Here is a 26,854-nt window from a genome sequence, read left to right as displayed (position 1 = left end):
CTCAGCCCTGCTCCTCCACCTCCCCTCCTCTCAGCCCTGCTCCTCCACCTCCACTCTCAGCCCTGCTCCTCCACCTCCACCCTCAGCCCTGCTCCTCCACCTCCACTCCTCTCAGCCCTGCTCCTCCACCTCCACTCTCAGCCCTGCTCCTCCACCTCCACCCTCAGCCCTGCTCCTCCACCTCCCCTCCTCTCAGCCCTGCTCCTCCTCCTCCATTCCTCTCAGCCCTGCTCCACCACCTCCACTCTCAGCCCTGCTCCTCCTCCTCCATTCCTCTCAGCCCTGCTCCACCTCCACTCCTCTCAGCCCTGCTCCACCACCTCCCCTCTCAGCCCTGCTCCTCCACCTCCACTCCTCTCAGCCCTGCTCCACCACCTCCCCTCTCAGCCCTGCTCCTCCACCCCCACCCTCAGCCCTGCTCCTCCGAGGAGCCAAAGCAGCAGGGGAGGTTTGTGCTGGGCTGCAGGGAGCCAGAGCCCCCGGGGCAGCAGGGGGCAGCTCAGGGGCAGCTGTGCCCAGTGCCCACTGACGTCTCCCTGACGTCAGGAGGGACTCTGAGGTCCCCTCAGCTGCCTTCCCCTGCCCAGCAGCCAGAGCCTGCGGTGCTGGGGATCTCCCAGCCCTGCTTTGCCTCCTGCCCACAGCTGCCCCAGCTCTGAGCTGGCACTGGGGGGGGGTGCAGGGCACAGGGTTTGCTTGGGGGGGGGCGGGGGGAGGTCTGCCCCAGCTGCTCCTCAAGCAAACAGCAGAGCAGAAGTGAAACTGAGAGTAAATTCCTGACCTTCAGAGGGGGCTGAGCTGGGACCCTCCCCCCCAGGAGGCCTGGAGGGGATGCCCTGCTCAGAGCCTCCTGATTGTGATCTCACCCTGAGGTTGTTGAGATCCTTATCCTGCCAGGGGAGGAAGCAATCAGTGCAGGCTCCCAGCAGCCACCTGCAGTTGCCCACTTTGGCCCCTTGGTAGCCAGGGCAGGGCAGTTGGTTCCTCCAGCCCTGTGCCACAGCCCCCGTGGTGCCCTCCTGCCCAGTGCTGGCTGCAGGAGATGCAGCCTGGGCAGCCTGGCACCTGCTGGGCTCTGAGGCAGCTTCCTCAGCCTGGAACTGAGCTGTGCCAGCAGAAGGGACCCAGGGGCAGGGGTGGGGAGAGGCTGGGCCGGCAGAGGCAGCCCCTGTGCCAGCAGGAGGGGCAGGGGGCAGCCACTGACTGCATGAGGCTGCTGCCACTGTGCCCTGGGTCGGGGCTGGGTGGCTGCCCACAGGATCTGCTGCCCACACTGCCAGAGGCCCCCTGGAGCAGGCTGCCCGGGGGGGAGGCTGAATCCCCAGCCCTGGAGGGGGTCCAGAGAGGCAGAGCTGTGGTGCTGGGGGGCCAGGGCTCAGCCCCAGCCTTGGCAGGGTTGGGCTGGGGGAGCTCAGAGGTCCTCCTCCAGTTCCATCCTTGGGGCTGTGATGAGCAAAGGAATCCTCTCTGGTCAGCCCGGGGGGGGGAGTGGGGAAAGGAGAGGAGAAAGGGGAAGCAAAAAGCTCCTGGGGTGGTGCAGGACCTGTGCTGGGGGAGGGGCTGTGGCCCCTGGCCACGGCCAGAGAGGGTCTGGAAGCCTTCCCTGGGGAAGGGCCTGCAGGCCCTCCCTCACTGGTGAGCAAGGAGAAGTTTGTGTCCCCCTGGAAGGGGCTGGGGGGGTGGAGGGTCTGCTGCCCCCAGCCAGCAGCCAGCCTGCCCCAGGGTGCAGTGCCCTGCAGCCTTGGACCCACAGCTGGCTCCAGAGGCAGGGAAGGGTCCAGGGGGTGCTGCCTGCAGGAGGAGCTCCCCCAGCCCTGGCTGCCACCCTCCAGCCTGGCCTGAGCCCCACAGCAGGGAGAGATGCTCTGAGCCCTGCCCCTGCTGTCCTGGCCCCCTGCCTGGCTGGGCTTTCCCCCCCCCCCTCAGCTCCCTCCCTGGCTCTGGTGGCAGCACTCAGAGAGCTTCTGCTGTGGTTTTTGTTTCTCTTAACCTTTTTTCACAGAATGGAGTGGAAAAAAGGCAACTTGAAAGTGGCTGTTTACAGAGATGAGAGAGCTGCCTGGGCCAGCAGCCAGCCCCTACCTGCTGGCTGCTAGCAAAACAGGGCTCCAGCCCCAGCCCTGCAAAACCACTTCAAAAGCAGCCTCCTGGAGAGGCAAACAAAAGAACTGTCAAAGAAAGGAACTGAGAACAAAAACAGCTCCAGAGCCCAGGCACAGAGAGGGCTCAAGCCCTGCTGGCCACTTGGTTGGCAGCACAGATCCCCCTGGGAGGGCTCTGCCCACCCCTGGCACAGCTCTGGAGGGCTCCAGAGGCAGGGATCAGAGCATTTGGTTCAGGATTCAGAGCTGCCAGCTCCTCTGGGGCAGCAGCAGCAGCCAGAGGTGAAGCAAGGTCTCAGCTGCTGCCCAGGGCAGAGCCAAGTGCAGTGAGCCCAGGGCAGGGCAAAGCCAACTGCAGTGAGCCCAGGGCAGGGCAGAGCCAACTGCACCAAAGGCCCAGGGCAGGGCAGAGCCAACTGCAGTGAGCCCAGGGCAGGGCAGAGCCAACTGCAGTGAGCCCAGGGCAGGGCAGAGCCAACTGCAGTGAGCCCAGGGCAGGGCAGAGCCAACTGCACCAAAGCCCAGGGCAGGGCAGAGCCAACTGCAGAGAGCCCAGGGCAGGGCAGAGCCAACTGCACCAAGGCCCAGGGCAGGGCAGAGCCAACTGCACCAAGGCCCAGGGCAGGGCAGAGCCAACTGCACCAAGGCCCAGGGCAGGGCAGAGCCAACTGCACCAAGGCTCAGGGCAGGGCAGAGCCAACTGCACCAAAGGCTCAGGGCAGAGCAGAGCCAACTGCAGTGAGCCCAGGGCAGGGCAGAGCCAACTGCACCAAGGCTCAGGGCAGGGCAGAGCCAACTGCACCAAATGCTCAGGGCAGGGCAGAGCCAACTGCAGTGAGCCCAGGGCAGGGCAGAGCCAACTGCACCAAAGGCTCAGGGCAGAGCAGAGCCAACTGCAGTGAGCCCAGGGCAGGGCAGAGCCAACTGCACCAAGGCTCAGGGCAGGGCAGAGCCAACTGCACCAAGGCCCAGGGCAGGGCAGAGCCAACTGCACCAAAGGCTCAGGGCAGAGCAGAGCCAACTGCACCAAAGGCTCAGGGCAGGGCAGAGCCAACTGCACCAAGGCTCAGGGCAGGGCAGAGCCAACTGCACCAAGGCCCAGGGCAGGGCAGAGCCAACTGCACCAAAGGCTCAGGGCAGAGCAGAGCCAACTGCACCAAGGCTCAGGGCAGGGCAGAGCCAACTGCACCAAAGGCTCAGGGCAGGGCAGAGCCAACTGCACCAAGGCCCAGGGCAGGGCAGAGCCAACTGCACCAAGGCCCAGGGCAGGGCAGAGCCAACTGCACCAAGGCCCAGGGCAGGGCAGAGCCAACTGCACCAAGGCCCAGGGCAGGGCAGAGCCAACTGCAGTGAGCCCAGGGCAGGGCAGAGCCAACTGCACCAAGGCTCAGGGCAGGGCAGAGCCAACTGCACCAAGGCTCAGGGCAGGGCAGAGCCAACTGCACCAAGGCTCAGGGCAGGGCAGAGCCAACTGCACCAAAGGCCCAGGGCAGGGCAGAGCCAACTGCACCAAGGCCCAGGGCAGGGCAGAGCCAACTGCACCAAGGCCCAGGGCAGGGCAGAGCCAACTGCACCAAAGGCTCAGGGCAGGGCAGAGCCAACTGCAGTGAGCCCAGGGCAGGGCAGAGCCAACTGCACCAAGGCCCAGGGCAGGGCAGAGCCAACTGCACCAAGGCCCAGGGCAGGGCAGAGCCAACTGCACCAAAGCCCAGGGCAGGGCAGAGCCAACTGCAGTGAGCCCAGGGCAGGGCAGAGCCAACTGCACCAAGGCCCAGGGCAGGGCAGAGCCAACTGCATCAAGGCCCAGGGCAGGGCAGAGCCAACTGCACCAAAGGCTCAGGGCAGGGCAGAGCCAACTGCAGTGAGCCCAGGGCAGGGCAGAGCCAACTGCAGTGAGCCCAGGGCAGGGCAGAGCCAACTGCACCAAAGCCCAGGGCAGGGCAGAGCCAACTGCAGTGAGCCCAGGGCAGGGCAGAGCCAACTGCACCAAAGCCCAGGGCAGGGCAGAGCCAACTGCAGTGAGCCCAGGGCAGGGCAGAGCCAACTGCACCAAGGCTCAGGGCAGGGCAGAGCCAACTGCACCAAGGCTCAGGGCAGGGCAGAGCCAACTGCACCAAAGGCTCAGGGCAGGGCAGAGCCAACTGCAGTGAGCCCAGGGCAGGGCAGAGCCAACTGCACCAAGGCTCAGGGCAGGGCAGAGCCAACTGCAGTGAGCCCAGGGCAGGGCAGAGCCAACTGCAGTGAGCCCAGGGCAGGGCAGAGCCAACTACACCAAAGGGCCAGGGCAGGGCAGAGCCAACTGCAGTGAGCCCAGGGCAGGGCAGAGCCAACTGCACCAAAGGGCCAGGGCAGGGCAGAGCCAACTGCAGTGAGCCCAGGGCAGGGCAGAGCCAACTGCAGTGAGCCCAGGGCAGGGCAGAGCCAACTGCACCAAGGCTCAGGGCAGGGCAGAGCCAACTGCAGAGAGCCCAGGGCAGGGCAGAGCCAACTGCAGTGAGCCCAGGGCAGGGCAGAGCCAACTGCACCAAAGGCCCAGGGCAGGGCAGAGCCAACTGCACCAAAGGCTCAGGGCAGGGCAGAGCCAACTGCACCAAAGCCCAGGGCAGGGCAGAGCCAACTGCAGTGAGCCCAGGGCAGGGCAGAGCCAACTGCAGTGAGCCCAGGGCAGGGCAGAGCCAACTGCACCAAAGGCCCAGGGCAGGGCAGAGCCAACTGCACCAAAGGCCCAGGGCAGGGCAGAGCCAACTGCAGTGAGCCCAGGGCAGGGCAGAGCCAACTGCACCAAAGGCCCAGGGCAGGGCAGAGCCAACTGCACCAAAGGGCCAGGGCAGAGCCAACTGCACCAAAGGGCCAGGGCAGGGCAGAGCCAACTGCAGTGAGCCCAGGGCAGGGCAGAGCCAACTGCACCAAAGGCTCAGGGCAGGGCAGAGCCAACTGCACCAAAGGGCCAGGGCAGGGCAGAGCCAACTGCACCAAGGCCCAGGGCAGGGCAGAGCCAACTGCACCAAAGGCTCAGGGCAGGGCAGAGCCAACTGCACCAAAGCCCAGGGCAGGGCAGAGCCAACTGCAGTGAGCCCAGGGCAGGGCAGAGCCAACTGCACCAAAGGCCCAGGGCAGGGCAGAGCCAACTGCACCAAAGGCTCAGGGCAGGGCAGAGCCAACTGCACCAAAGGCCCAGGGCAGGGCAGAGCCAACTGCACCAAAGGCCCAGGGCAGGGCAGAGCCAACTGCAGTGAGCCCAGGGCAGGGCAGAGCCAACTGCAGTGAGCCCAGGGCAGGGCAGAGCCAACTGCAGTGAGCCCAGGGCAGGGCAGAGCCAACTGCACCAAAGGGCCAGGGCAGGGCAGAGCCAACTGCACCAAAGGCTCAGGGCAGGGCAGAGCCAACTGCACCAAAGCCCAGGGCAGGGCAGAGCCAACTGCAGTGAGCCCAGGGCAGGGCAGAGCCAACTGCACCAAAGGCCTTTTGCCTTCCATGGGGAGGTGACCTCAGTCCTGTGCTTGGGAAGGGTCTTCAGGAGCAGAGAGCTCTCAGAGGGCCAAATCCTCTGGGTGCCAGCAGCAGCAAAGCTGCTCAGCTGTGGAGCTGCTTTGGAGCAGCCTCAGGAGGAGCTCCCTTCACCCTGGAACACCTCAGCAGCTCTCAGGGGTTACCCCCTGGGCCCTCCCTGTGCTCTGGAGCCGTTGCTGGGTTTGTTTTGTAGGTCAGAAGGACTTGGGGGTGGGGTGGGGATGATAAAATCTGCTAATTACCTGAATGCAGAAAGAAGAACTCAAAGAGACCTCTCAGAGCCCTTTTCCAACCCAGGCTCCTTAACAACTTGCACTGAGGCTGTTTCTGGGGTGGGATAAAAGCACAGTTTGGAGAAGCACCCAGCAGAGACCCTTGGCCTGCCTGGTTTCACCTGCAGAGCCAAGCCAGGAGCAGAGCCAAGCCAGGAGCAGAGCCCTGCTGATGGCAGAGGTCACAAAGCATGAGTCAGGCTCTCCAAAGCCCTCCTGGTTTGACCTCAAAGGGCAAAACAAAGCAAAGCAAACAACTCCCCCGTGTCAGGCAGCCTCTGGGTTTGCCTCCTCACTTCCTCCTCAGGCCCCTGGGGGGCTGAAGGTGTCCAACTGTCAGCCAGGGCAACCTTGCTCCTGACACAGCTGTGTGGTGGCTGCTGAAGGGCAGAGCCCTGCAGCTGGGTCAGGCCAAGCCCAGCACAGAGCCAGGCTGGGTGCAGAGGGTTGAGAGCAGCCCTGGAGAAAGAGCCTTGGGGGTGCTGGGTGCTGAGCAGCTCCCCAGGAGCCAGCAGTGGTCTCCTGCAGCCCTCAGGCAGCTGGGTGCTGGGCTGCAGCCAGAGCAGGGTGGGCAGCAGAGGGGATTCAGCCCCTGGGTTCTGCTCTGCTCAGACCTCACCTCCAATCCTGCCTCCAGCTCTGCTGTCCCCAGCAGTAGGACACAGAGCTGCTGGAGAGAGCCCAGGGGAGGCCACAAGGATGCTCCAAGGGCTGCAGCAGCTCTGCTGTGAGCACAGGCTGAGGGAGAGCTGGGGCTGTGCAGCCTGGAGAGGAGAAGGCTCCAGGAGGACCTCAGAGCTGCTGCCAGGAGCTGAAGGGATCCTGCAGGAAGGCTGCAGAGAGACTTCTCCTGGGGTTGTATCCTCCAGGAGCTGAGGAAAGCCCCAACTCTAACCAGGCAGCAGCCTGAGACAGGACCCAGACCCCTGGAGGCTCACAAAAGCCAAAGGTGGAGTTTATGATTAGCTGTAGATCATTTAGAAAGCAGCCCCCAAGGCTCTGAGCCCCAGGAGCTCTGCTCCCTGCTGGGGGCTGCAGCACAGCCTGGGCTCAGCTGCAGGGCAGCAGCAGCAGCTTGGAGCTGTTGTGGAAAGGGTTTTTTGCTTTCCTATCCAGGGCCAACTGCAGCATTCTCAGCACCTTTGGAGCTCCCAGGGGCTCTCACAGCTCCTGCCAAGCAAAGCCCCTGCAGCACACCAGAGGCTTAGACCCCTCCTGCTTTCAGCTTGGCCACAGCTCTGCCTGAGGCAGCTCCAGGGCAGCCCAGCAGCAGGGGAGGGAGGAGAGTGGTGAAGAGCAGCAGGGACTTGGGGAAAGGATTCTCAGCCCAGGGCCTCCCTGTGCTGCACCAGCTCTGCTCAGGCACCAGAGGTTTGCTCTGCTCTGAGAGCTCCCTGCTGGCAGCCTGGCAGGGGGAGAGGCAGAGGCAGGGAGGGCAGGAGAGGCAGGGGGCAGGCAGGGAAGGCAGAGCAGAGTTTCACTGCAGACAGACACAGGCAGGAGTCATTGTTTATTCTTTCTTCTCAGTGTCCTCAGTGCTGGGGTCTGCAGGAGGCTCCTCCACAGTGGCACTGTTGCTCTCTGAGCCAGTGTTGCTGTCACTGGTGCCCTCCTCTGCAGTGCTGTCAGCCCCCTCCTGGCCACTCTCTTTGTCTTCTGGGGTGGAGGTTCCCTCCTCACCGTTCTGCTGGCTCTCTGTGCTCTCCTCTGGCTGAGGCTCTTCTGGAAGGAGACATTCCAGTGTCACTCCCCCCCCCCACTTCTCCAGCTGCTGCAGGCAGGATGTGAGGGAGCAGCCCAAGCTGTGACCTCCCCAGCAGCTGTGCCTGACCCTGGGGAGGTGCAGGAGCAGGCAAAGCTCTGAAGGCTTCTCGCTGCTGAGGACATCAGAGTCCTGCCACAGGGTCCTGAAAGGCTCAGCCTGGCCAGAGGCTGCCAAGTGCCTCTGGCAGCAGTGCCAGCAGGGTGCCAGCTCCTTGGGCTCCTGTGCCTCCTGCTGGCCAGCAGAGCCTGGCTGAGGTGGCAGCAAGAACACTTCCCAGTGCCAGTGCCCAGGACGCAAGGAGCCTGGAGAGCAGCCTGTGAGCAGCATGGCCACAAGGGCAGCTGTCAGCCCTGCCAGACACCAGGACAAGGACACACTGCCAGCTGCCCCAGAGGTGACTCAGGGTTAGGACCATTCCCCTGCACAGGGCTGTGAGGCTTCAGCCTCTCCCTGCCTAGAAAGGAGCAACTCAGTGAGAGCAAAGCAGCAGTGCCCAGCCCAGGGAACCACTGCACAGCTGCTCTGCTGGAGCCTTCCTGCACAGCAGCAGCACAGCTGTGAGGCCTCTCCTGCTGGCTGAGCCCCTGCAGAGGTCCCTGGGTGCTGCTGCAGCTGGGGGCAGTTACCTGTCTCCATTGGGGCACTCTCCTCTTCCTTCTTCTCCTCGATCTTGGCAGCTGCCTGCTCCTCCTCAGCTGCTGTGCTGCTCTGGCTGCGCTCTGCTTGCTCAGCTGCTTCCTTCTCCCTCTCCTCCTGCCTCTTCCTTGCCTGCTCCTCAGCCTGGGCAATCTCAGCTGCAATTTTTTCCATATCCACTTCCACCTTCAAGCTGCACAGCTGGCAATGGAGAGAACAGGAGAGCCCTTTACTGCCTCAGCTACACTGAGCCCCCCCCCAGCAGCAGCAGGGTAGGAGCTCAGCATTTCCACAGGCAGAGAGAGCAGAGCACAGGGCCAAAAGCAGCCAACCCTTGGGGTGTGCAGCCAGCCAGGGCCAGGCCAGGCACCTTCTCCACATGGCTTTAGGCACCTGCAGCCTGTGCTGGCTGAGGGTCACCACTGCAGGCCGCTGGAGAGCAGGAAACAGCAACCAGTGCAGGCTGCCCCCCCCGCCAGCCCCCAGCTCTGCAATCCCACCCAGCACAGAGCCACAGAGTGAGCAGAGCTCTTGCACAGAGGAGGAGGAGGAGGGGGGAGGAGGAGGAGGGTGAGGGCTGTACCCTTTTGAGCTCGTTGTTGAAGGACTCTGTGCTCTCCAGGAACTTTCTCTTCTTCTCCTGGTGCCGCTCCTCGATCTGCAGCAGCTCAGCCTCCAGCTTGCGCTGGGGACAGAGGCAGCGGTGAGCAGCTGGCCAGAGGGACCCAGACCCTGAGAGCAGCATCCCAGCACACACCCACAGCAGCCCAGGCTGCTCCAGGCCTCCCCCAGCCCAGCCTGCAACACCTCCAGGCAGGGCACAGCCACAGCCCCCCCGGGCAGCCTGTGCCAGGCTCTCCCCACCCTCGCTGCCAACAACTTCTTCATCTCCACTCTCAGTCTCTGCTCTCTCCCAGCCCAAAGCCACTCTCCCTCGGCCTGGCACTCCCAGCCCTTATCAGGAGTCCCTCCCCAGCTCTCCTGGAGCCCCCTGCAGGCACTGGGAGGCTGCTCTGAGGCCTGCCCGGAGCCTTCTCCTCGCCAGGCTGAGCAGGGAGGATTTAGGGTAACCGAGGTGGGCCAGAAGCTGCCCCCTGGGCACAGCTGGAGGCGCTGAGCTCCCACCGTGCACAGAGGGATGTGCAAGGACAGAGAGCAGGGAGGGAGGAGCGGAGACACTCCTGGGGCACAAACCCTGCTGAGCCTGAGCCAGAGAGCCCCACGGGAGCTGCGCTGCCAGAGCTGCCAGGGCTGTGCTGCAGGGCCCTGGGAGGCAGGCAGGGGCAGGCAGGCTGGGAGCAGCCGCAGGGAGCCTGGGGAGCTGCCGCAGGGTAGGGGCGGGGGGGAGCCGGGCGGCAGGCAGGGGCAGGCAGGCTGGGAGCCACCGCAGGGAGCCCAGGAGCCGCCACAGGGCCCCCTGGGAGCAGGGACCCCGGGAAGCTGGTGTGGGGGGGCCCCCAGGAGGTAGGCAGGGTCAGGCAGGCTGGGAGCCACTGCAGGGCCCCCTGGGAGCAGGGACCCTGGGAAGCTGGCATGGGGGGACCCTGGGAGGCAGGCAGGGTCAGGCAGGCCGAGAGCCAGTGCAGGGAGCCCAGGAGCCGCCACAGGGCCCCCTGGGAGCAGGGACCCTGGGAAGCTGCTGCAGGGCAGGGGGGCCCGGGAGGCAGGCAGGGTCAAGCAGGCTGGGAGCAGCCACAGGGACCCCAGGAAGCTGGTGTGGGGCAGGGGGGGTGGGGGGCAGGCAGGGGCAGGCAGGGGCAGGCAGGGGCAGGCAGGGCGGGGGCCGGGGCAGGGCTCCCTGGGAGCAGGGCCCCCGGGAAGCTGGCATGGGGGGACCCCAGGAGCTACCGGGGCGGGGGGCGCCCGGGAGGCAGGCAGGGGCAGGCAGGCTGGGAGCAGCCACAGGGACCCCGGGAAGCTGTTGTGGGGCAGGGGGGGTGGGGGGCAGGCAGGGGCAGGCACCCGGCGCAGGGAGCTAGAGAGCCGGCGCAGGGCCCCCTGGGAGCAGGGACCCTGGGAAGCTGCTGTGGGGGGCCCCTGGGAGGCAGGCAGGGAGCCACTGCAGAGAGCCGGTGCAGGGCTCCCTGGGAGCAGGGACCCACGGGAGCTGCTGGTGGGGGGGCACCTGGGAGGCAGGCAGGGGCAGGGAGGCTGGGAGCCAGTGCAGGGCCCCCTGGGAGCAGGGACCCTGGGAAGCTGGTGTGGGGGGCCCCCGGGGGGCAGGCAGGGTCAGGCAGGCTGGGAGCAGCCACAGGGACCCCGGGAAGCTGTCGTGGGGCAGGGGGGGTGGGAGGCAGGCAGGGGCAGGCAGGGGCAGGCAGGGGCAGGCAGGGGCAGGCAGGGGCAGGCAGGGGCAGGCAGGGGCAGGCAGGGGCAGGCAGGGGCAGGCAGGGGCAGGCAGGGGCAGGCAGGCCGGGAGCCGCCGCGGGGCCCCCGGAGCGCAGGCCAGGCCAGCACCGCCCTGCCCCGGCCAGCGCCGCCCTGCCCCGGCCAGCGCCGCCCTGCCCCGGCCAGCGCCGCCCTGCCCCGGCCAGCACCGCCCTGCCCCGGCCAGCGCCGCCCTGCCCCGGCCGCCCGCGGCCCCTCGGCCCTCACCTGGTGCACCATGAGGGACTGGACCTGGCGCTTGAGGACCTGCATGCGCGCGGTGGTGACGACGGAGCGCACGTCGGGCACGACGCTCTCGCTGAGGATCTCGCTGATGAGGCGGTGGTTGCGCTGGAAGCGAGCGGTGGCCGTGTGCTTCATGGAGAAGCCATCGTCGTAGTCTGCAAGAGAGGCCACAGCTGCCCCTGCACACAGCCCCTGCCTGCCAGGGCACCTCTGCCCCTGCCTGCCAGGGCCTGGGCACCCTGCAGCTGGACTCGGCTGCCCCCAGGCAGGAGGCAGCCACAGCCTCCCTGGGCAGCCTGTGCCAGAGCCTCAGCAGCCTCACACCGAGCTGCTTCTCCCTCAGCTCCACTCTGACCCTGCTCTGCCTCAGCTCCAAACCATTCCCCCTGGGCCTGGCTCAGACCCCCTCAGCAAAAGTCTCTCTGCAGCCTTCCTGCAGGATCCCTTCAGCTCCTGGCAGGCAGCTCTGAGGTCCCCCTGGAGCCTTCTCCTCTCCAGGCTGCACAGCCCCAGCTCCCTCAGCCTGAGCTCAGCAGAGCTGCTCCAGCCCTTGGAGCATCTCTGTGGCCTCCTCTGGACTCTCTCCAGCAGCTCTGTGTCCTCCTCCTATTGGGGACAGCAGAGCTGCAGGCAGGATTGGAGGTGAGGTCTGAGCAGAGCAGAGCCCAGGGGGTAGAATCTCCTCTGCTGCCCTGCTGCCCACCCTGCTCTGGCTGCAGCCCAGCACCCAGCTGCCTGAGGGCTGCAGGAGGCACTGCTGGCTCCTGGGGAGCTGCTCAGCACCCAGCACCCCCAAGGCTCTTTCTCCAGAGCTGCTCTCAACCCCCTCTGGGTGCCAGCCTGGCTCTGTGCTGGGCTTGGCCTGACCCAGCTGCAGGACCTTTGCTCTTTTGGAGCCCAGAGTGGAAGCCTGCAGCAGTGCTGGATGGTCTCTGAGAAGTCTCAGTGAGGCCCCAGGAGCACTGCAGGGCCTCAGTAGATGCAGGGCTTTGAAGAACACTTCAGGAGGAGCAGCCCCAAGCACTGAGGTCAAGTGCAGAGCTCCTGAGCAGCTTCTTGTGGAGAAATGAAAAGCAGCCCAACAGGAACTGAAGTGTCCTGGCTGGCACCCACCAGGGCACTAGCTACAAAGAGCTCAGAATACTGCAGCTCATGGAGGGGGTTTCCCCTCTCTGAGCTGATCAGAGGAGCTTCCAGCTGACAGCAAATCCTAAACCTTGCTTATTTTAACCCAGGCCCAGAATCCAGCCCCAGCTGCAGTGTGCTGGGCTGTGCAGAGCCCTCCCAGCTGCCAGCCCCCAGCAGCCTTCCTCCTCCCTGTGCTCCAAGGGCAGCAGCGATGATTCCCTGCAGGCAAAAGCTACCCCCAGGGTCTGCAGCAGAAAGTGCTGAGCAGAACTGGGCTCCTTGAAGCCTTTGTCCTCTTCAGATCCTGCTGCTGACCCCCCAGAGACACAAACCCTGCTGCTGGGCACAGCTGCAGACACAGGGCAGGGCCTGGTGCAGCTGGCTCTGGCTGAGCTCCCCTGGCCCAGGCAGCACAGAGCACCACAGGCTGGAAGGGACCTCCCTGAACTGGGCTCAGCTGCTCAAGGCCTCACCCAACCTGGCCTTGAACAGCCCTGGGGATGGGGACCCCACCACCCCCTGGGCAGCCTGTGCCAATCCCTGACCACTCCTGCAGCAGAGAAGTTTTTCCTCACCTCCAACCTGACCCTGGCACAGCTCCAGGCCATTTCCTCTCCTTCTGTCACCTGAGACTGAGGGGAAGAGCCCAAGCCCCACCTGGCTCCAGCCTCCTCTCAGGGAGCTGTGGAGAGCAGTGAGGTCTCCCTACAGCCTCCTCTTCTCCAGCTCCCTCAGCTGCTCCTCCCCAGCCCCTTCTCTGGACACCCTCCAACCTCTCCACCTCTGAAGCACCCCCAGAGGAACAACCTCTGTGGGCACTGCAGCAGGAAGAGAAATGTTTAGCAGCTCCCTGGCCCTGGAAGCTGCTCTGTGCTGAGCTTTCTCCCAGGGCTGTGCTTGAGCAATGAGGAAGAAACCAACCCAGGCTGTACCTCAGCAGATTTCCCCCCTCAGGTTTCAACAAGTATTTGGTGCCCTGGATTTCACAGCAGGCCTCAGGTGCCTGAGTTTCCCTCCCTGGGAGGGGTGCCTCTGGCTTGCAGGCAAATAAACCTGCAGCATTTTCTCATCCCCTTGTCAGGAGCAAGGGAGTTCCCCTCCTGCACAATCTCAACTGACAGCTGCTGAGCTCATTCACAGCTCAGCTGCTCTTCATCTGCCCAGATCCTGACCTGTCAGCCTCATGTGCTTCTGGTGAGAGAGCAGAGAGCTCCCCTCAGGCTGGATTAGCTCAGGCAGCTGTGCTGGAGCCCTGAGCAGAGCTGTCTGGAGCTGTGAGCTTTGCTTCACACACCACTGAGGGCTGGCAGCACTTTGGCCACCTTGGCTTTGGGAAGGGAGACAGAAATCAGCTGCTGGCTGCATGGGCTCCAAGGTGCTGGTGAGAAATCATTCAGGTTGGAAGAGACCCCTGGGCTCACCCAAGCCCAAGCTCTGCCAAGCTCATCCCTACACCACATCCCCCTTTAAGCACCTCCAGGGCTGGCAACTCCACCACCTCCCTGGGCAGCCTGCTCCAGTGCCTGACCACCCTTGCAGGACAGAAACTCTTCCTCATCTCCAAGCTAAACCTGCCCTGGTGCAGCCTGAGGCCGTTCCCTCTTGCTCTGGCACTACCTACCTGTGAGCAGAGGCCAGCAGCAACCTCTCCCCAGGGAGCTGTAGAGAGCAGTGAGGTCTCCCCTCAGCCTCAACTCAAACTCAGCCCCAGCTCCTGCAGCTGCTCCTCATGAGATTTATCCTCCAGGCCCTTCTCCAGCTTTGCTGCCCTGCCCTGCCCTCCCTCCAGCTGGTGCTGAGGTGCCCAGCACAGGACCCTGCCGGGAGCCAAGCGGAGCCCCAGGCAGCTGCACACTGGGAGGTGTCCACCTCTGGTGCCTGCTCCTCCGCACAGCTGGCCCTGCAGGGAGGTGCTGGTCCTGGAGGTGCCTCCCCCAAGTGCCCTCTCTTACCATCAGGGTCTTCTGCTGGCTGGATGCTCATGTAGGGCTCTCCCTTCTCCATGCGGGACTGCCGCTGGCGGCTCTCCTCCTCCAGCGCGGCCTCGGCGCGGCTCTTGGCGTTGATGTAGGCCAGGTAGGCAGGGGAGTTGTGGTAGGCCTTCATGGACTCGTTGTACTCGATCTGCAAGGTGACCAACAGGGCCTGAGTGCTACCCCTGGAGCCTCCAGGCTGGGGACCCCTCACTGCAGCTCTGCAGAGCCAGCTGCCTGCGCCCCGGGGCTGGAGCTCCCTCCTGCCCCCACCGAGCCAAGCTGGGCCCTCAGCTACCTTCCCCAGCTCACATCCCTGGGACACTGTCCTGCTGCAGCCTGAGGTACTGCAAACCCAAACACCTCAGAACGAGGCACTGAGGATGCCCCAAGCTCCAGCAGGGTTCTGGGGCTCCACCATCAGCTCAGGAGGTTGGAGCAGATCACTCCTGGGGTCCCCTCCAGCCTGGGAGAAGATCACAAAGGAGCTACCTCCAAATCTGCTCAGGGCTTCTCTGGAGCTCTGCCTACACCTTGGAACCTTTCCCTTACCCCAGGATGTCCCTGGGGTGACTTTTCCATCCTTTGCTCCAGCCCTGCACTGGGGTGAGCCCAAAGGCTGCAGGCAGGGTAGGGCCAGGCCAGCAGCAGGGCCAGGCTGCAGCTCTATCTCCACCTTCTTGGAAGCATGGCTGTTGTTTATTTCCCCCCCTCTCTGAATCCCTTCCTCCCCTCACTTTGCAAACCTGCCCAGCCCTGGGCTTTGCAGGGTGCTTCAATTCCAGTGGCACAAAGGTGTCTCCTGCAGCCTGGTGCCGAGCACCCAAGCATCACTGCAGGCAGGGCCTGGCTGGAGGGTTGGAGTTGGTCTTAAGAGGTCTTTTCCAACCTTAATGACTCCATAATCAACTTTCCTGTGTGCTGAGGACTGGAATCCTTCTACCTACATATAAAAAGCAAACCAGCAAGCAAGGTGCCCCTGCCCCAAGGAGCTTACAATCTAAACACCAGCAGGGTGGAAAGGATCAATCAGTTCCTCCAGTTGCTTTCTCTTTCTCACCTTTGAAGTCCTCCTCTATTATTGCCTTGGAACCAAAGCCAGCTCAGCTGGGAGCAGGTTGCACACACAGCCTCAGTTGCCTGCCAGGTGGTAAGCACAACCCAGCAGCTGGACCACGTTCCCCTTGGCCCTCAGGAGCAGGCTTGGAAAAGGTCCTCAGCCACTTACCAACCACCAGCACCTCGAGGCATTGAGGTGACTCACAGCACAACCCCAAGCGGAGGGAAGACCTCTGCCGGCGGGGAGCAGCCTTCAACCAGGACCAGAGCACTCAAGGCATTGTGTAGAGAGAGTGCCAGCAGCTTAGAGCAAGGCCACCAAGCCCTGTGGGTGACTGGGAAGTCCTTTCACAAACACCTGCAGGCCAGCGGCAGTCGCAGAGCAGCGCTCTGGGCAGAGGATTTGGGTGTTGAGGCAAAGCTTTCGCTGCTGCTGTCGCACAATCACATCCAGGCATTAAACCAGTTAAAAAGGCCAAGAGCCAAGGAGAAAAAAAGAAAAACCACCAAAAAACCAACAAGAGGTGGCCCCAAATCAGCAGCACTTCACCGGCAATTAGGGCTAAGAGCTGAGCCTAAGAGCTCTCCCCGGAGCCGCGGCCGGGACACACACACAGAGGGCCTCTCCTCCGCCACCGCCAGCAGGGCTTAGGATGGAGCCGGGCGTGGGGTGTGCTTTGTGTCTCTTCTCAGACCGGCTCCTAGAGGGCTCAGCTGTAAGAAACATCCCAGATTCTCTTCCAGAATTTACCTTTTCAGCTTCATATTCATTCAAATACTCTTGCTTCTCTTCATCAGTGAGATCTCGCCACATTCCTCCAATTATCTTGCCAATTTCCCATAACTTCAAATCAGGGTTGGACGCCTTCACTTGGTCCCAGACCTTAACAGAAACAGCTGGAGCTTTACTAATGATAGCTAAAGACTTCCAAAGCACACATTTTGCATTAGTTTTTTTTTTTCACACTGTCACCTCAGAGCTGTTCCTGGAACCACCACGAGAGAAACAACCACCAGAGTCCAATGGGATGGCATTCAACAAGTCCAAGTGCCGGGTGCTGCACTTTGGCTACGGCAATCCCATGCAGAGCTACAGGCTGGGGTCGGAGTGGCTGGAGAGCTCCCAAACAGAGAGGGACCTGGGGGTGCTGATCTCGACAGCCACCTGAATATGAGCCAGCAGTGTGCCCAGGTGGCCAGGAGGGCCAATGGCATCCTGGCCTGCATTAGGAATAGTGTGGCCAGCAGGAGCAGGGAGGTCATAGTGCCCCTGGACTCTGCTTTGGTTAGGCCGCACCTTGAGTCCTGTGTCCAGTTCTGGGCCCCTCAGTTTAAGAAGGACATGGAAACACTTGAAGGTGTCCAGAGAAGGGCAACAAGGCCTTGAACACAAGCCCTATGAGGAGAGGCTGAGGGAGCTGGGGTTGTTTAGCCTGGAGAAGAGGAGGCTCAGGGGTGACCTCATTGCCCTCTACAACTACCTGAGGGGTGGTTGTAGCCAGGAAGGGGTTGGCCTCTTCTCCCAGGCAACCAGCACCAGAACAAGGGGACACAGTCTCAAGCTGCGCCAGGGGAGGTTTAGACTCGAGGTGAGGAGGAAGTTCTTCACCGAGCGAGTCGTTCGGCATTGGGATGTGCTGCCCAGGGAGGTGGTGGAGTCATCGACCCTGGAGGCGTTCAGGGGGAGATTGGAGGTGGCACTTGGTGCCATGGTCTAGTCATGGGGTCTGTGTTGATAGGTTGGACTCAATGATCCTCGAGGTCCTTTCCAACCTAAGTGATACTGTGATACTGTGTGTGTGAACAGTGCAAGAGATTCTACCCGCCTAGGGCCGAGCCTGGCTAAGCTCCGCGCATGGGGCAGGAAGGCAGGAGGAAGCCATCCACTGCAGCCAGGCAAGGGCTGAACTGCTTTTGCTTTCCTGAGAGCACTGAGTGGCCTTTGACCCTCTCTCTTTTTTAATGCTCTTCTGAAATGCAGGAGGAGGAAGAGGAGGAAGAGGAGGAGGAGGAGGACAAGACCAAAGGGAAAACCAGGAAAGTACTACAGAGCACAACACATCCAGCAGGAGAGGTTGGGGCAAAGGAAGAAAACAGAGCACAGAGCCTCTCACATCACAATGGAAACCAAGTGCAAAAGTACTTTTCAAGTCTTGCTGAGCAATTTTGCTTTTGAGTTCCAACCAGTTCTGACTCCACCAAAAAAAAAACCACAAAGTTTCTAACTTTAAAGAGGGAAAAGGCCAAAAACAACAACAAAAAAAACCCAACCAACCAAACCCAAAAGAGAGGAAGAACTGCAAAGGGTTTGTTCAAGTCTTGCTGAGCAATGGTGGTGGGTTTGGTTGTTTTTTGTGAGGTCCAACAGGTTGTGACTCCCCCAACAAGCAAAGAGGGAAAAAAAAAGCAAAAGAGAAAGCTGCTAACTTTAGAGGGGCAAAAGCCAACAGCACCAAGGAGCTGCCAGGGTCAGTTCTTGCTGTGCCTCTTGACTTTAGGGGTTTAGCTTTGTTGATGGTTTTAGTTTTGGCTATGCTGGTAAAGAGACTTTACCAGAAGTGGAAGCAACACCTTCTGGCTCCCCTGCTTCGTGCCCTCCCCATGCCCCATCAGCTGCCAGGCTCCCACCAGAGTCTCATTCTCTCTCTCTCTCTCCTACTTTCTGTCAAACAGTTCTCAGCATAGCGAAGCAAACGTTGCCACAGAGCTAGGTTGGTGCAGGAGAACCATGCAAAGTCCACTCCTTGCTACTCTTCAGTCCAGCTACAGCACTGTACCAAGCCCAGCAGAGCACAAGGAATCCTTCCTTTACATAAAAGAAAGTCCTGACAGTAAGGCACAGGAGCTCCTGGACGTGGTGGGCTGGATCCTGGTCAGCAGAGCCTGCGGTAGGGTTTAGCATTCTCCCCCCAGAAATTGGGGCAGCAGCCTACTGCTGCCCTTCTCCTGCAGGGCCATGAATGCCTCTGGGCTTTACAGCTCCCCCAAAGCATGTGCAGGCTGTTAGGAGGCAGAGCTTAGGAAGCTGAAACTCGGATGACAGCAAATGAAAGAGCAAGCGCTGCGGCCCGGCAGCTCCGTACCCACCTTCCGGCTGTACCTCATGTAGGGCATCAGGGGCTTGTCTGGGGGCTTGGGGGGCTTGGGGATGGTGATGCCAGAGGAAGCCTACAAAAGAACCAAGAAATGCATTAGTGAGGGTGCTGGGCAGCTGCCACACACAGCACTGCTGGAGAACACTCCCCTCTTGCTGCACTGCAGCCCAGCCACACACCCCCACGGGGAGCAAGCGCCGGCACCGAGGCTCTCCCCACGCTCAGCAGGCGCTGAGCAGAGCTGCTCCCCATGGCAGCAGCTCCCCAGCCCCAGCTGCTCCTCTGCTGGGCAGGGGTAGAGGGCAGTGACCCAAATAAACCTCCAAGGGCTCCTCACTCTCACAGAGAAACCCTCACAGCTTGGAGGGCTGCATGGAGACCCCAACCCCAGCAGCTGGGCCTGGGGATTTTTCTCCCCCCGCTCCCCCTCACTTCTTAGGAGCTTTTCTTTTACCTGCTTGGATAAAACTCTTGTGGCTACTGTCCAGGGAAGAAAAGGTCAGGAGGAAGTGTAAGAGCAGGCAGCCAGGGCTGGATCTGCAAATCATTTGAGCTGGGGGTCTGGCTGCAGCTGATTTGGAGCCAAACTAAGGTGCTCCTTGTGGGAAGCAAAGGAGGCCACACAAGGGAGCTGCCAGCCTGTGTGGGAGCTGCCATCAGCTGCCCAAGCAGCCACTGCTGGCCCTCTGTGCTCCTCTCTCCCCCTGAGGGCTGCAGGCTGGCAGGAGGCCACTCAGCACTGCCTGGTGCTGCTGTAAAGCACCCACCAGGAGTTCCTCCTCCAGTCACAGAGTGACATCAGCCCTGAGCTGCAAAGCCTCCACCCCCCAGGCTCTCCCACATGGGAGGCAGCTCTGCAAGTGGGAGAATTTCCCTGGCAGCCTCAAGCAGCTGGAGGATTTCTCAGGACTACACAAGCCAGAGCTAAGCAACCCCTGGGGGGGTGGGAGTTAGCCTCAGGAAGGCTCAAACCCAGTGCTCAGCTCTCAAGTCCTTGCTTTGGTTTTCTCCCCCCCCTCCTGCTGTTCCTTTGGGTGTTTGTTTTTTGCTGCATTCATGGAGCTGTATGGAAGAATGCACACAGAGTTGTGTGTCAGGAATGTGCATGAGGCTTATGCATCACCAAAATGTGTACAGAGAGAGAGAGAGAGAGAAAGAGAGAGAGAGAGACACAGATGGAGCTGGGCGGGGGGGGGGGGGGGGAGGAAAAAAAAAGAAACAACCAACAAAAAGCAACCAAAAGAAAAAAACCAAATCACATCAACAGAAACTGTTTAATGCTTTTAACTCAAGAGGAGGTGAGAGACACCATCCATATAGCAATATATGCATGGCAGGGGCTGTGTGGGTGTGCTGGAGACATAGAGGAACAATGGAGAGGCCTTGAGACAAAACCTCCTGGGAGGAATGGGGGGGAAAAAAAACCCCACCAATAAAAACAACAACCCCAACCCCCAAAAAGGGGAGGTTCAGCCAAGCTCCAGCTGGCAGAGGTGGGGAAGGTGTGGGGGGGGAAAGGAATCTGCTGGAAAGGCTTCAACAAAAGCAATCCTGGTGAAGTTGGGGAGAAGGTTGGAGAGGGAAAGGAGGAGGGGCTGCGAGCTGCCTTCCAGAGCGCACCTGAGCTCCTCGCTGTCGCCTCCCAAGGCCAGCAGAGGGCTTGGAGGGGAGAAGCAAAAGCCTCCAAGTTGTGCAAGTGGCAGAAATCAAGAAGGAAAGAAAAACCAACCCCCAAAAAGACCCTGAGGGCTTTGCTGTGTGGCTGTTGCTGGCGCTGGAAGTGTTGCATCTCCACAGCCCGCTTCGGTTGTCCTAACCGCAGCCGGCGCTGGGGCGGCTCTCCCCTCTCTCAGCACTCTCTGCTCCATGTGGAAATGAAGCTGCAACAGCCATTTTGCCCCTCACAGAGCATGCCAGGCCTGCAAGGTTCCTGTTTCACCACCACCATGCTTTGGCTGAGCTCAAAAATGCTCCTGAGTTGGTGTTCTCCGAGCCTGGGGCTTTGCCGGTCTCAGCAGCCTGAGCGCAAGGAGGAAGACTCAGGGCCTGCAGCCCCTGCAGGGCTCAGCAGCAGCACGATGCAGCTGCTGGCAGGCAGCTCCAGCTGGCACAAAACCCCTGCTCCAATCAAACCAGCAGCTCCCTCCTTCAGAGCTCCTGCCCACCCTACACAGCTCCTCCCTGAGCATGCAGCGGTCCCTGGAGACCACAGAAGCCTCTGCAGGAGCCTTGCACCAACCACCACCAGCACCAGGTCCTCCTCTCTGCTCGAGCAGAGGTCCACACTGCCCTGCAAAAGGTTTCAGAGTGAAAGGGGAGGGAGGGGAGGGGTGGGGGGGTGGGGGTGAGGGGGAAGCAGCTGAGGATTTGTGCTGTCACCAGGAGTGGCAGCAGCCAGGGCTCAGAGGCTCTAACTCTAGAGGCGGTTGCCGGTCAGCTCCTGCCGCAGGATGTAAAGTCGATTCTCCTACCGTGACCCGGCTGTTGGTGCCAGGGTTCCCTCCCAGCCTGTAGTTGTTGTAGGCCAGATGGCTGTATGGATTGTATCCCACAAACCCTGGGGTGCTGGGCATTTGCTGATGGAAACAAATGAGACAAAAACACGCATGAGAAATGAGGGCTGGGACGAGGAGGAGACAGAACAACAATGACCATGGGCTGCCCAATGACTGCGATGCAGGAACAAACCCAAAGGCAACCAGAACCTCAGCAGAGGGCCAAGGCAGGAGCTGCAGCAGCTGGGAGGTCCTCTCAGCACACACCACTTAAACTCCAGTGCACACCTGAGTAAGGGAAACAGGTTGTGGGGAGGGTTAGGCAAAGGCTGCGCTCCCAAGTTTCTGCCCCAGGCAGCTGAATTTCCTTCCTGTTCCAGCAAGCCCTGCTGGGGGCATCCCCCTCCACCAGGCAGCAGCTCAGACTCTCCCAGCCAGTGGGGGGGGAAGCTTCCAAGGCCCAGAGTGAGCAGGAGCCCCCAGTACCGACCTGTCCCATACCTGGGAGTCCCTCTCTGCTCTTCTTCCAACAGCTGTGAGGAGAACAGGGAAGAGAAACCCAAAGAGCAACCCAAAAGCTCTCTCCCAGCGCCCCCTGAGCACCACAGCCAGCACCTGAAGGCTCTCCTGGTGCTTTGTAAGTGCAAACACTTTGGGGAGCTGGGAGAGGACAGCTCAGAGGCATCCTCCTGCTCTGAGGCTGGCTGCAGGCAGAGCCACAGCTTGGAACCCCCAAGTCCTAACTGATCACTGAGTCCAAGCCAGCCAAAGTTGTTCATCAATACATCTGCCCCCAGCCTTGAGAGGGGATGGATTTGTCCTCACCTCAGCAGAGAAACTCCTGCCTGCCTTCCAGTGCCTTTCCCCCTGGCAGCTCCACAGCACTGCCCAGCAGCAGGTTCATTCTGCTCCTCACTTCCAATCCCTCTCCTGGCTTTTTCCCCCCCACTGTCCTCCACCTCTCAACCAAACTTTGCTGGGAACAAAATGCATCAGACTCTTTCCCAGCCACTGGTGCCCCGTGCTGGCTGTGCTGGGCCCTCACTCCACAAGGCTTCACCACCTCCTGTGCCACCTCCAGACACCCAGCTGTCCCCTGCCCAGTGTCCCACTTCCAAACAGGCTCTGATGGGCTCAGCTGCTTTGCTGCCTTGGCCCCATCCCAGCTCACTGCTACCCAAAGCCCTCAAGTTCCAGGGCTCCCAGAAGCCAGAGCTGCCAAGGGCAAGCACTGAACACACAGAACCCACACTGCAGGCAGCTCATCTCTAAGCCTCCAGCTCCCCCCAGCCACACTGCAGGCAGCTCATCTCTAAGCCTCCAGCTCCCCCCAGCCACTCTGCAGGCAGCTCATCTCTAAGCCTCCAGCTGCCTGCACCCACTCTGCAGGCAGCTCATCTCTAAGCCTCCAGCTGCCTGCACCCACACTGCAGGCAGCTCACTTCTAAGCAGAGAGAGGGAAATGAGCCTTCCCCAGGCAGCCTGCAGAGGTTTAGTGCCCAAGGGCTTGAGGCCAGCAGCTGGCAGTGCCTCCCTCTGCCTGTGAGCAGGGCACACACAGGCACTGTGCCAGCAGCCAGCACTTCTCTGCCACCACCACAGCAGCTCTGAGCCTGTGGCACCAGAGCTCTTCAACACCACCAGCTGACAACTGGCATCTCCCTCTGCTCAAGGCCTTGCTGCTGCAAGGCAGGAGCTGGAGGTTACCAGGGAGCTGCCTTGCAGGCCATGCAGCACTTTTACTTCAGCTGTGGTTAGCACTGCTGGGCTTTGGGTGGCTGCAGGAGCTGGCTGTGGAAGGACAAAGTTATTTGATGGCTTGCACCAGGGCTGCACCTGCAGGGCTGGATAAAGACACAGGAGAGGCTGGAAGGATGGCACCTGGCACTAGTGGCACTTCTGGAGTGCTTTGTGTCCCTTTCTCCATGCTCCAGGTCAGCAGACTCCATGGAAGGAGGTCTGCAGCCCCAAGGAGCCCCACAGCTGGCAGTGCAGGAAGCCAGCTGTGGGAGCAGATGTTGTGCTCCTTCTGAGCCTGGCACTGAGCCTCTCTCAAGCTGTGTGCAGAAAACCTCTGCCCAGGCAATGCCCCCCAGGGTTTAGTGGTGGAAATGTGGCAGCAGCACTGAGCTGACCTCTACACAGGGGATGGTTTCCAAGCCTCTTGCACTGCAAAGCTTGGCCTGAGGGCTGTGAGGAGCCACACTGCATCCACCTCCCCTGCAGAGATCAGGGCCACCCTGGGGGGGGACACACAGCCAGCAGCTGCTCTGTCTCACCCCAACATCTCTGCTCACTCCTCTGGGCACTGGCTGGGATTCTCTCCTGTGGAGTGTGCTGCAGCAGAGGTGCATCTGCTGCCTGCTGCTCCCCTGCCCACAGCACACTGCCCCTGCAGTGCCTCTCTGTCCATGGACAAAGGCAGCCTGGCCACAGCCCCCAGCTCCTGGCCACAGCCCCCAGCTCCTGGCCACCTTCTCCCCAGGGTCATCCCACACTATCTGCCTAGGAAACATCTCTTCCCCCTGCCAGACTCCAACCCCCCCACTGGCCCCCAGGACTGGCCCCCAGCCTGCCTCACAACTCTTCCATGGTTCTGCTCCCCCCCTCTGCGCCCTCCTGCACCCCACTGAGGTGCAGCAGCAACAGGCCAGCCCTTGCTGCTTGCCCAGGGGCTGGGCACAAGCTGAGGGGAAAGCTTTAGAACTAAACCCAGGATTCCAGAGCCTTGCTGCAAGCCTCTGTGGCTCACCTCAGGCCAGCTGCCTGCTTCCAGGCCAGGGGGCAGCCCCACAAGGGGCAGCAAAGTTTGTTCAGCTTCTCCCTCACAAACTCCTGGAGCCAATGAGGCTGAGCAATGGCCTAATGAGCTACAGCTAGCTGTGTGCTGCCAGCACAGGGAGGTGATGCTGAGGCCACAGGGGGTGCTCTGGGTTGTTCCAGGCTGTTGCCAGCTCTGGGGGGGGAAGGAGAAGAATCACAATACTCACGGTTGCAGGAGCTGGGGTGGGAGGTGGGGCATAGGATGGCCTCTCTGTCAAGATAGAAATGCAAGCACATTTGGTTTGCTTGGCAACCTGAACAGTCCCTCAGCAGGCAGCTGCTGTGGCAAAACACTTTGTAAGCACTTGACAAGACCAAGAGAGAAATTGCTACCCTCAGAGGCTTGGCCTTCTTGGGTTTGCTGCTGCAAAAGCACAAAGCCAAACCAAAAAGCACACCAAGGCCAAACTCCAGAGCACTGAGCCCAGGCCATGGCTCTGCTGGGAGCCTCTGGTGGGGGCAGGAGGGGGAAGGAAGAGAGAAATCCACTGGCAAGCACAGGAGAGAAAAAGGTGGGAAGGGGAGGTGCAGCAGAAGAGGGTTGAGGAGCAGCCCCTAGGCGGGGAGGAGAGCTCAGGAGCAGCCCCCAGGGAGGGTGGGGGAGAGAGCTCAGGAGCAGCCTCTGGATCCTCTAGGAACACAACACTCCAGGGATCAGCACCAGCAAGATGTGAGGCTGTGGGTTTGGCCAGAGAGGACCTTGCTGCCCAGGATCCCACCCCTGCCTGCACCAAGAGGATTGATCTCCCAAGCAGGCTCTGCTGAGCTCGAATTCATCAAGTGAGAGGAGGAAGAAGAAAGGGAAGGGGGAAACCCCCACACCAGGAGTCTGCAGACTTACTTGACATTTTGACAGGCAAATTTTCAGCCACCTGACATTATATTTGTGCTTCTGCAAGACAAAAGAACATCAGGCAGTCAGAGAGAGGTCCCTTGGCTTCCCCAGGCCTTGGGAGCTTCAGCTCCTGAGGGTGAAAACCCCCCCAAAAAATAAAGGAAAAGAGAAAAAAAAGCCTGAAGAGCCTCTAAAAACCTTCTAAAACCTGCTTCTGAGCTTTGCAAGGAGCAGGGGCCTGAAAGAGCTGTGAGCTCACCCTCGAGTTTGTGTCAGCCTCACATTCAGCTGTAGGGTTTCCCCCCCCTCCCCTCCCTTTAAACCCCCAAGATCCCAGCGCTGTTCTGCACAGTTTCACCGAGGTGGGATGGAGGCAGAAAGGCTCAGACCGAAGCCAATCTTCTCTCCACAGGGCAAAGGAGACAAGCAGCAAAGCCAGCAGCGGGGTTCCGGGGTGGGAGCAGGGCGAATCTCGCAGCCCCCCCGCCCCCGGGGCGGGCCCCAGGCAGGGCTGGCCGCAGCCTTGCGCCAGGCTCGGAGCCTCCCCGGGAGCTCCCGCGCCGAGCTCCGGCCGCGCACGCAGCTCCTCGCCGCCGTCCAGCGGGGCCGGCCCGGGAGCGCGGCCGGAGGAGGGGCCGGGAGCGGCGGAGCTCAGCCGGGACGGCTCCGACAGCGCTGCCCCGCCGCGGCCCCTCGCTATGGGGAGCAGCCCCTCGCTATGGGGAGCGCTGCCCCGCCGCAGCCCCTCGCCATGGGGAGCTGCCCCGCCGCAGCCCCTCGCTATGGGGAGCGCTGCCCCTCGCTATGGGGAGCTGCCCCCCCCCCAGCCCCTCGCTATGGGGAGCTCTGCCCCGCCGCAGCCCCTCGCCATGGGGAGCTGTCCCCCCTCAGCCCCTCGCTATGGGGAGCGCTGCCCTGCCGCAGCCCCTCGCTATGGGGAGCGCTGCCCCTCGCTATGGGGAGCTGCCCCCCGCGGCCCCTCGCTATGGGGAGCGCTGCCCCTCGCTATGGGAAGCGCTGCCCCCCCCAGCCCTTCGCTATGGGGAGCGCTGCCCCCCCGCGGCCCTTCGCTATGGGGAGAGCTGCCCCCCCGCGGCCCCTCGCTATGGGGAGCTCTGCCCCGCCGCAGCCCTTCGCTATGGGGAGCTCTGCCCCGCCGCAGCCCCTCGCTACGGGGAGCGCTGCCCCGCCGCAGCCCCTCGCTATGGGGAGCGCTGCCCCTCGCTATGGGGAGCGCTGCCCCCCCCCCGGCCCCTCGCTATGGGGAGCTGCACCCCCCCTAGCCCCTCGCTATGGGGAGCGCTGCCCCCCCCCCCGCCCCTCGCTATGGGGAGCGCTGCCCCCCCCCCCGCCCCGGCCCCCTCCCCGCGCCGCACGCGCTCCGCACACCGGGAGACCCCAGCCCGGCCCCGGCCCCGAGGCAGCCGCCGGAGCCCCTTCCGTCCCTCTCCCCGGGCGCAGCATCCCCAGGCCCGGCCGCGGAGGCCGCAGCACGCCTCGGGCCCACCCACCGGCCGCTAAGCGAGGCGCGGCTGGGGGCCTGCCCCCTCGCCCCCCGCCGCCGGGCTGCTCCCCGGGCCCGCCGTGCCCCGGGCCTGGCCGCGCGGGGGGGGGGGAGGGGGGATGCCGGGGGGCCGCGCGCACTCACCCGCTCCGGCGCCGGCCGCGCTCCTTTGTTCGGCTGCGGGCCGCAGGGCGCCTGCGCGCCGCGCTCCGCACTTTCGACACGGCCGCCGCCGGCCTCGCCTCGCCCCGCCGCGCCGCTGCCTCACCGCGGGCGGTTTGCTCGCCCCTGCCGACCCCCGACCCTTTCCCCCCCCACCGGACCGGGAGCTTTCCCAGCGCCTCTGAAGGGGCGGCGGAGGATGGGAGGGGTTGTGGCGAATCTGCGGGAGCGAAACCTGGGACGCGGCCCCGCCCTGGCGGCGCCGGGAAGGAGGCGGCGCCGCAGCCTGATGCTCCGTGGGGCGCAGGGGATGCTGCCGGCGTCCTGCGCGGACCGCCCCGGGCTCAGGCTCCCAGCACCGGGAAGCTTCCCGCCCGGCAGGGCAGCCCCGGCCCTGTTCGCTTGCCCGCGGCGGTGGCGCCGGGGCCGGGGCAGTGCTGGATCCCGGGGGCGAATCTGCGGAGCAGAAGCAGTCGAGGGGGAGGTCGATAACCTCCCTGGGCAGCCTGTGCCAGAGCCTCAGCAGCCTCACACTGAGCTGCTTCTCGCTCAGCTCCGCTCTGACCCTGCTCTGCCTCAGCTCCAAACCATTCCCCCTGGGGCTGGCTTCAGACCCCCTCAGCAAAAGTCTCTCTGCAGCCTCCCTGCAGGATCCCTTCAGCTCCTGGCAGGCAGCTCTGAGGTCCCCCTGGAGCCTTCTCCTCTGCAGGCTGCACAGCCCCAGCTCCCTCAGCCTGTGCTCACAGCAGAGCTGCTCCAGCCCTTGGAGCATCTCTGTGGCCTCCTCTGGACTCTCTCCAGCAGCTCTGAGTCCTCCTCCTGCTGGGGACAGCAGAGCTGCAGGCAGGATTGGAGGTGAGGTCTGAGCAGAGCAGAGCCCAG

General features: G+C 62.6%; 1 protein-coding gene across 2 annotated transcripts; it reads right to left on the bottom strand.

Annotated features, from left to right (window-relative positions):
- Nucleotides 1–7,365: 7,365 nt before the first annotated feature.
- Nucleotides 7,366–26,039, bottom strand: SMARCE1 (SWI/SNF related, matrix associated, actin dependent regulator of chromatin, subfamily e, member 1). Of its 2 annotated transcripts, XM_068167108.1 has the most exons (11): nt 25,955–26,039; nt 24,313–24,363; nt 23,639–23,682; nt 20,625–20,729; nt 18,146–18,226; nt 15,810–15,941; nt 13,979–14,150; nt 10,881–11,053; nt 8,869–8,970; nt 8,276–8,486; nt 7,366–7,606 (listed from the first exon to the last, which is right to left on the bottom strand). In XM_068167108.1, the coding sequence occupies exons 2-11, from the start codon at nt 24,317–24,319 to the stop codon at nt 7,395–7,397; spliced, it is 1,239 nt and encodes a 412-aa protein (XP_068023209.1). In that variant the 5' UTR covers nt 24,320–24,363; nt 25,955–26,039; the 3' UTR covers nt 7,366–7,394. The 2 variants fall into 2 exon arrangements, with proteins under 2 accessions (XP_068023209.1, XP_068023210.1); XM_068167109.1 differs by lacking the exon at nt 20,625–20,729.
- Nucleotides 26,040–26,854: the final 815 nt, after the last annotated feature.

The sequence above is a fragment of the Melanerpes formicivorus genome, unplaced genomic scaffold, assembly GCF_026170545.1.
Source record: "Melanerpes formicivorus ecotype bairdi unplaced genomic scaffold, bMelFor1.0.p_v2 SCAF_112, whole genome shotgun sequence".
Classification (NCBI taxonomy): Eukaryota; Metazoa; Chordata; class Aves; order Piciformes; family Picidae; genus Melanerpes; species Melanerpes formicivorus.
Note: the sequence above shows the minus strand (reverse complement) of the source record. Positions and strands in the feature narration are given on the sequence as shown.

Bases quoted from the DNA above. Each gene is read 5' to 3' on its own strand.
- SMARCE1 (XM_068167108.1), bottom strand. The intron at 11,054-13,978 runs GTAAGAGAGGGC...CCTCTCTTGCAG, and splicing joins GCCAGCAGAAGACCCTGATG to ACTACGACGATGGCTTCTCC. The intron at 8,971-10,880 runs GTGAGGGCCGAG...CTCTGTCCCCAG, and splicing joins AGTCCCTCATGGTGCACCAG to CGCAAGCTGGAGGCTGAGCT.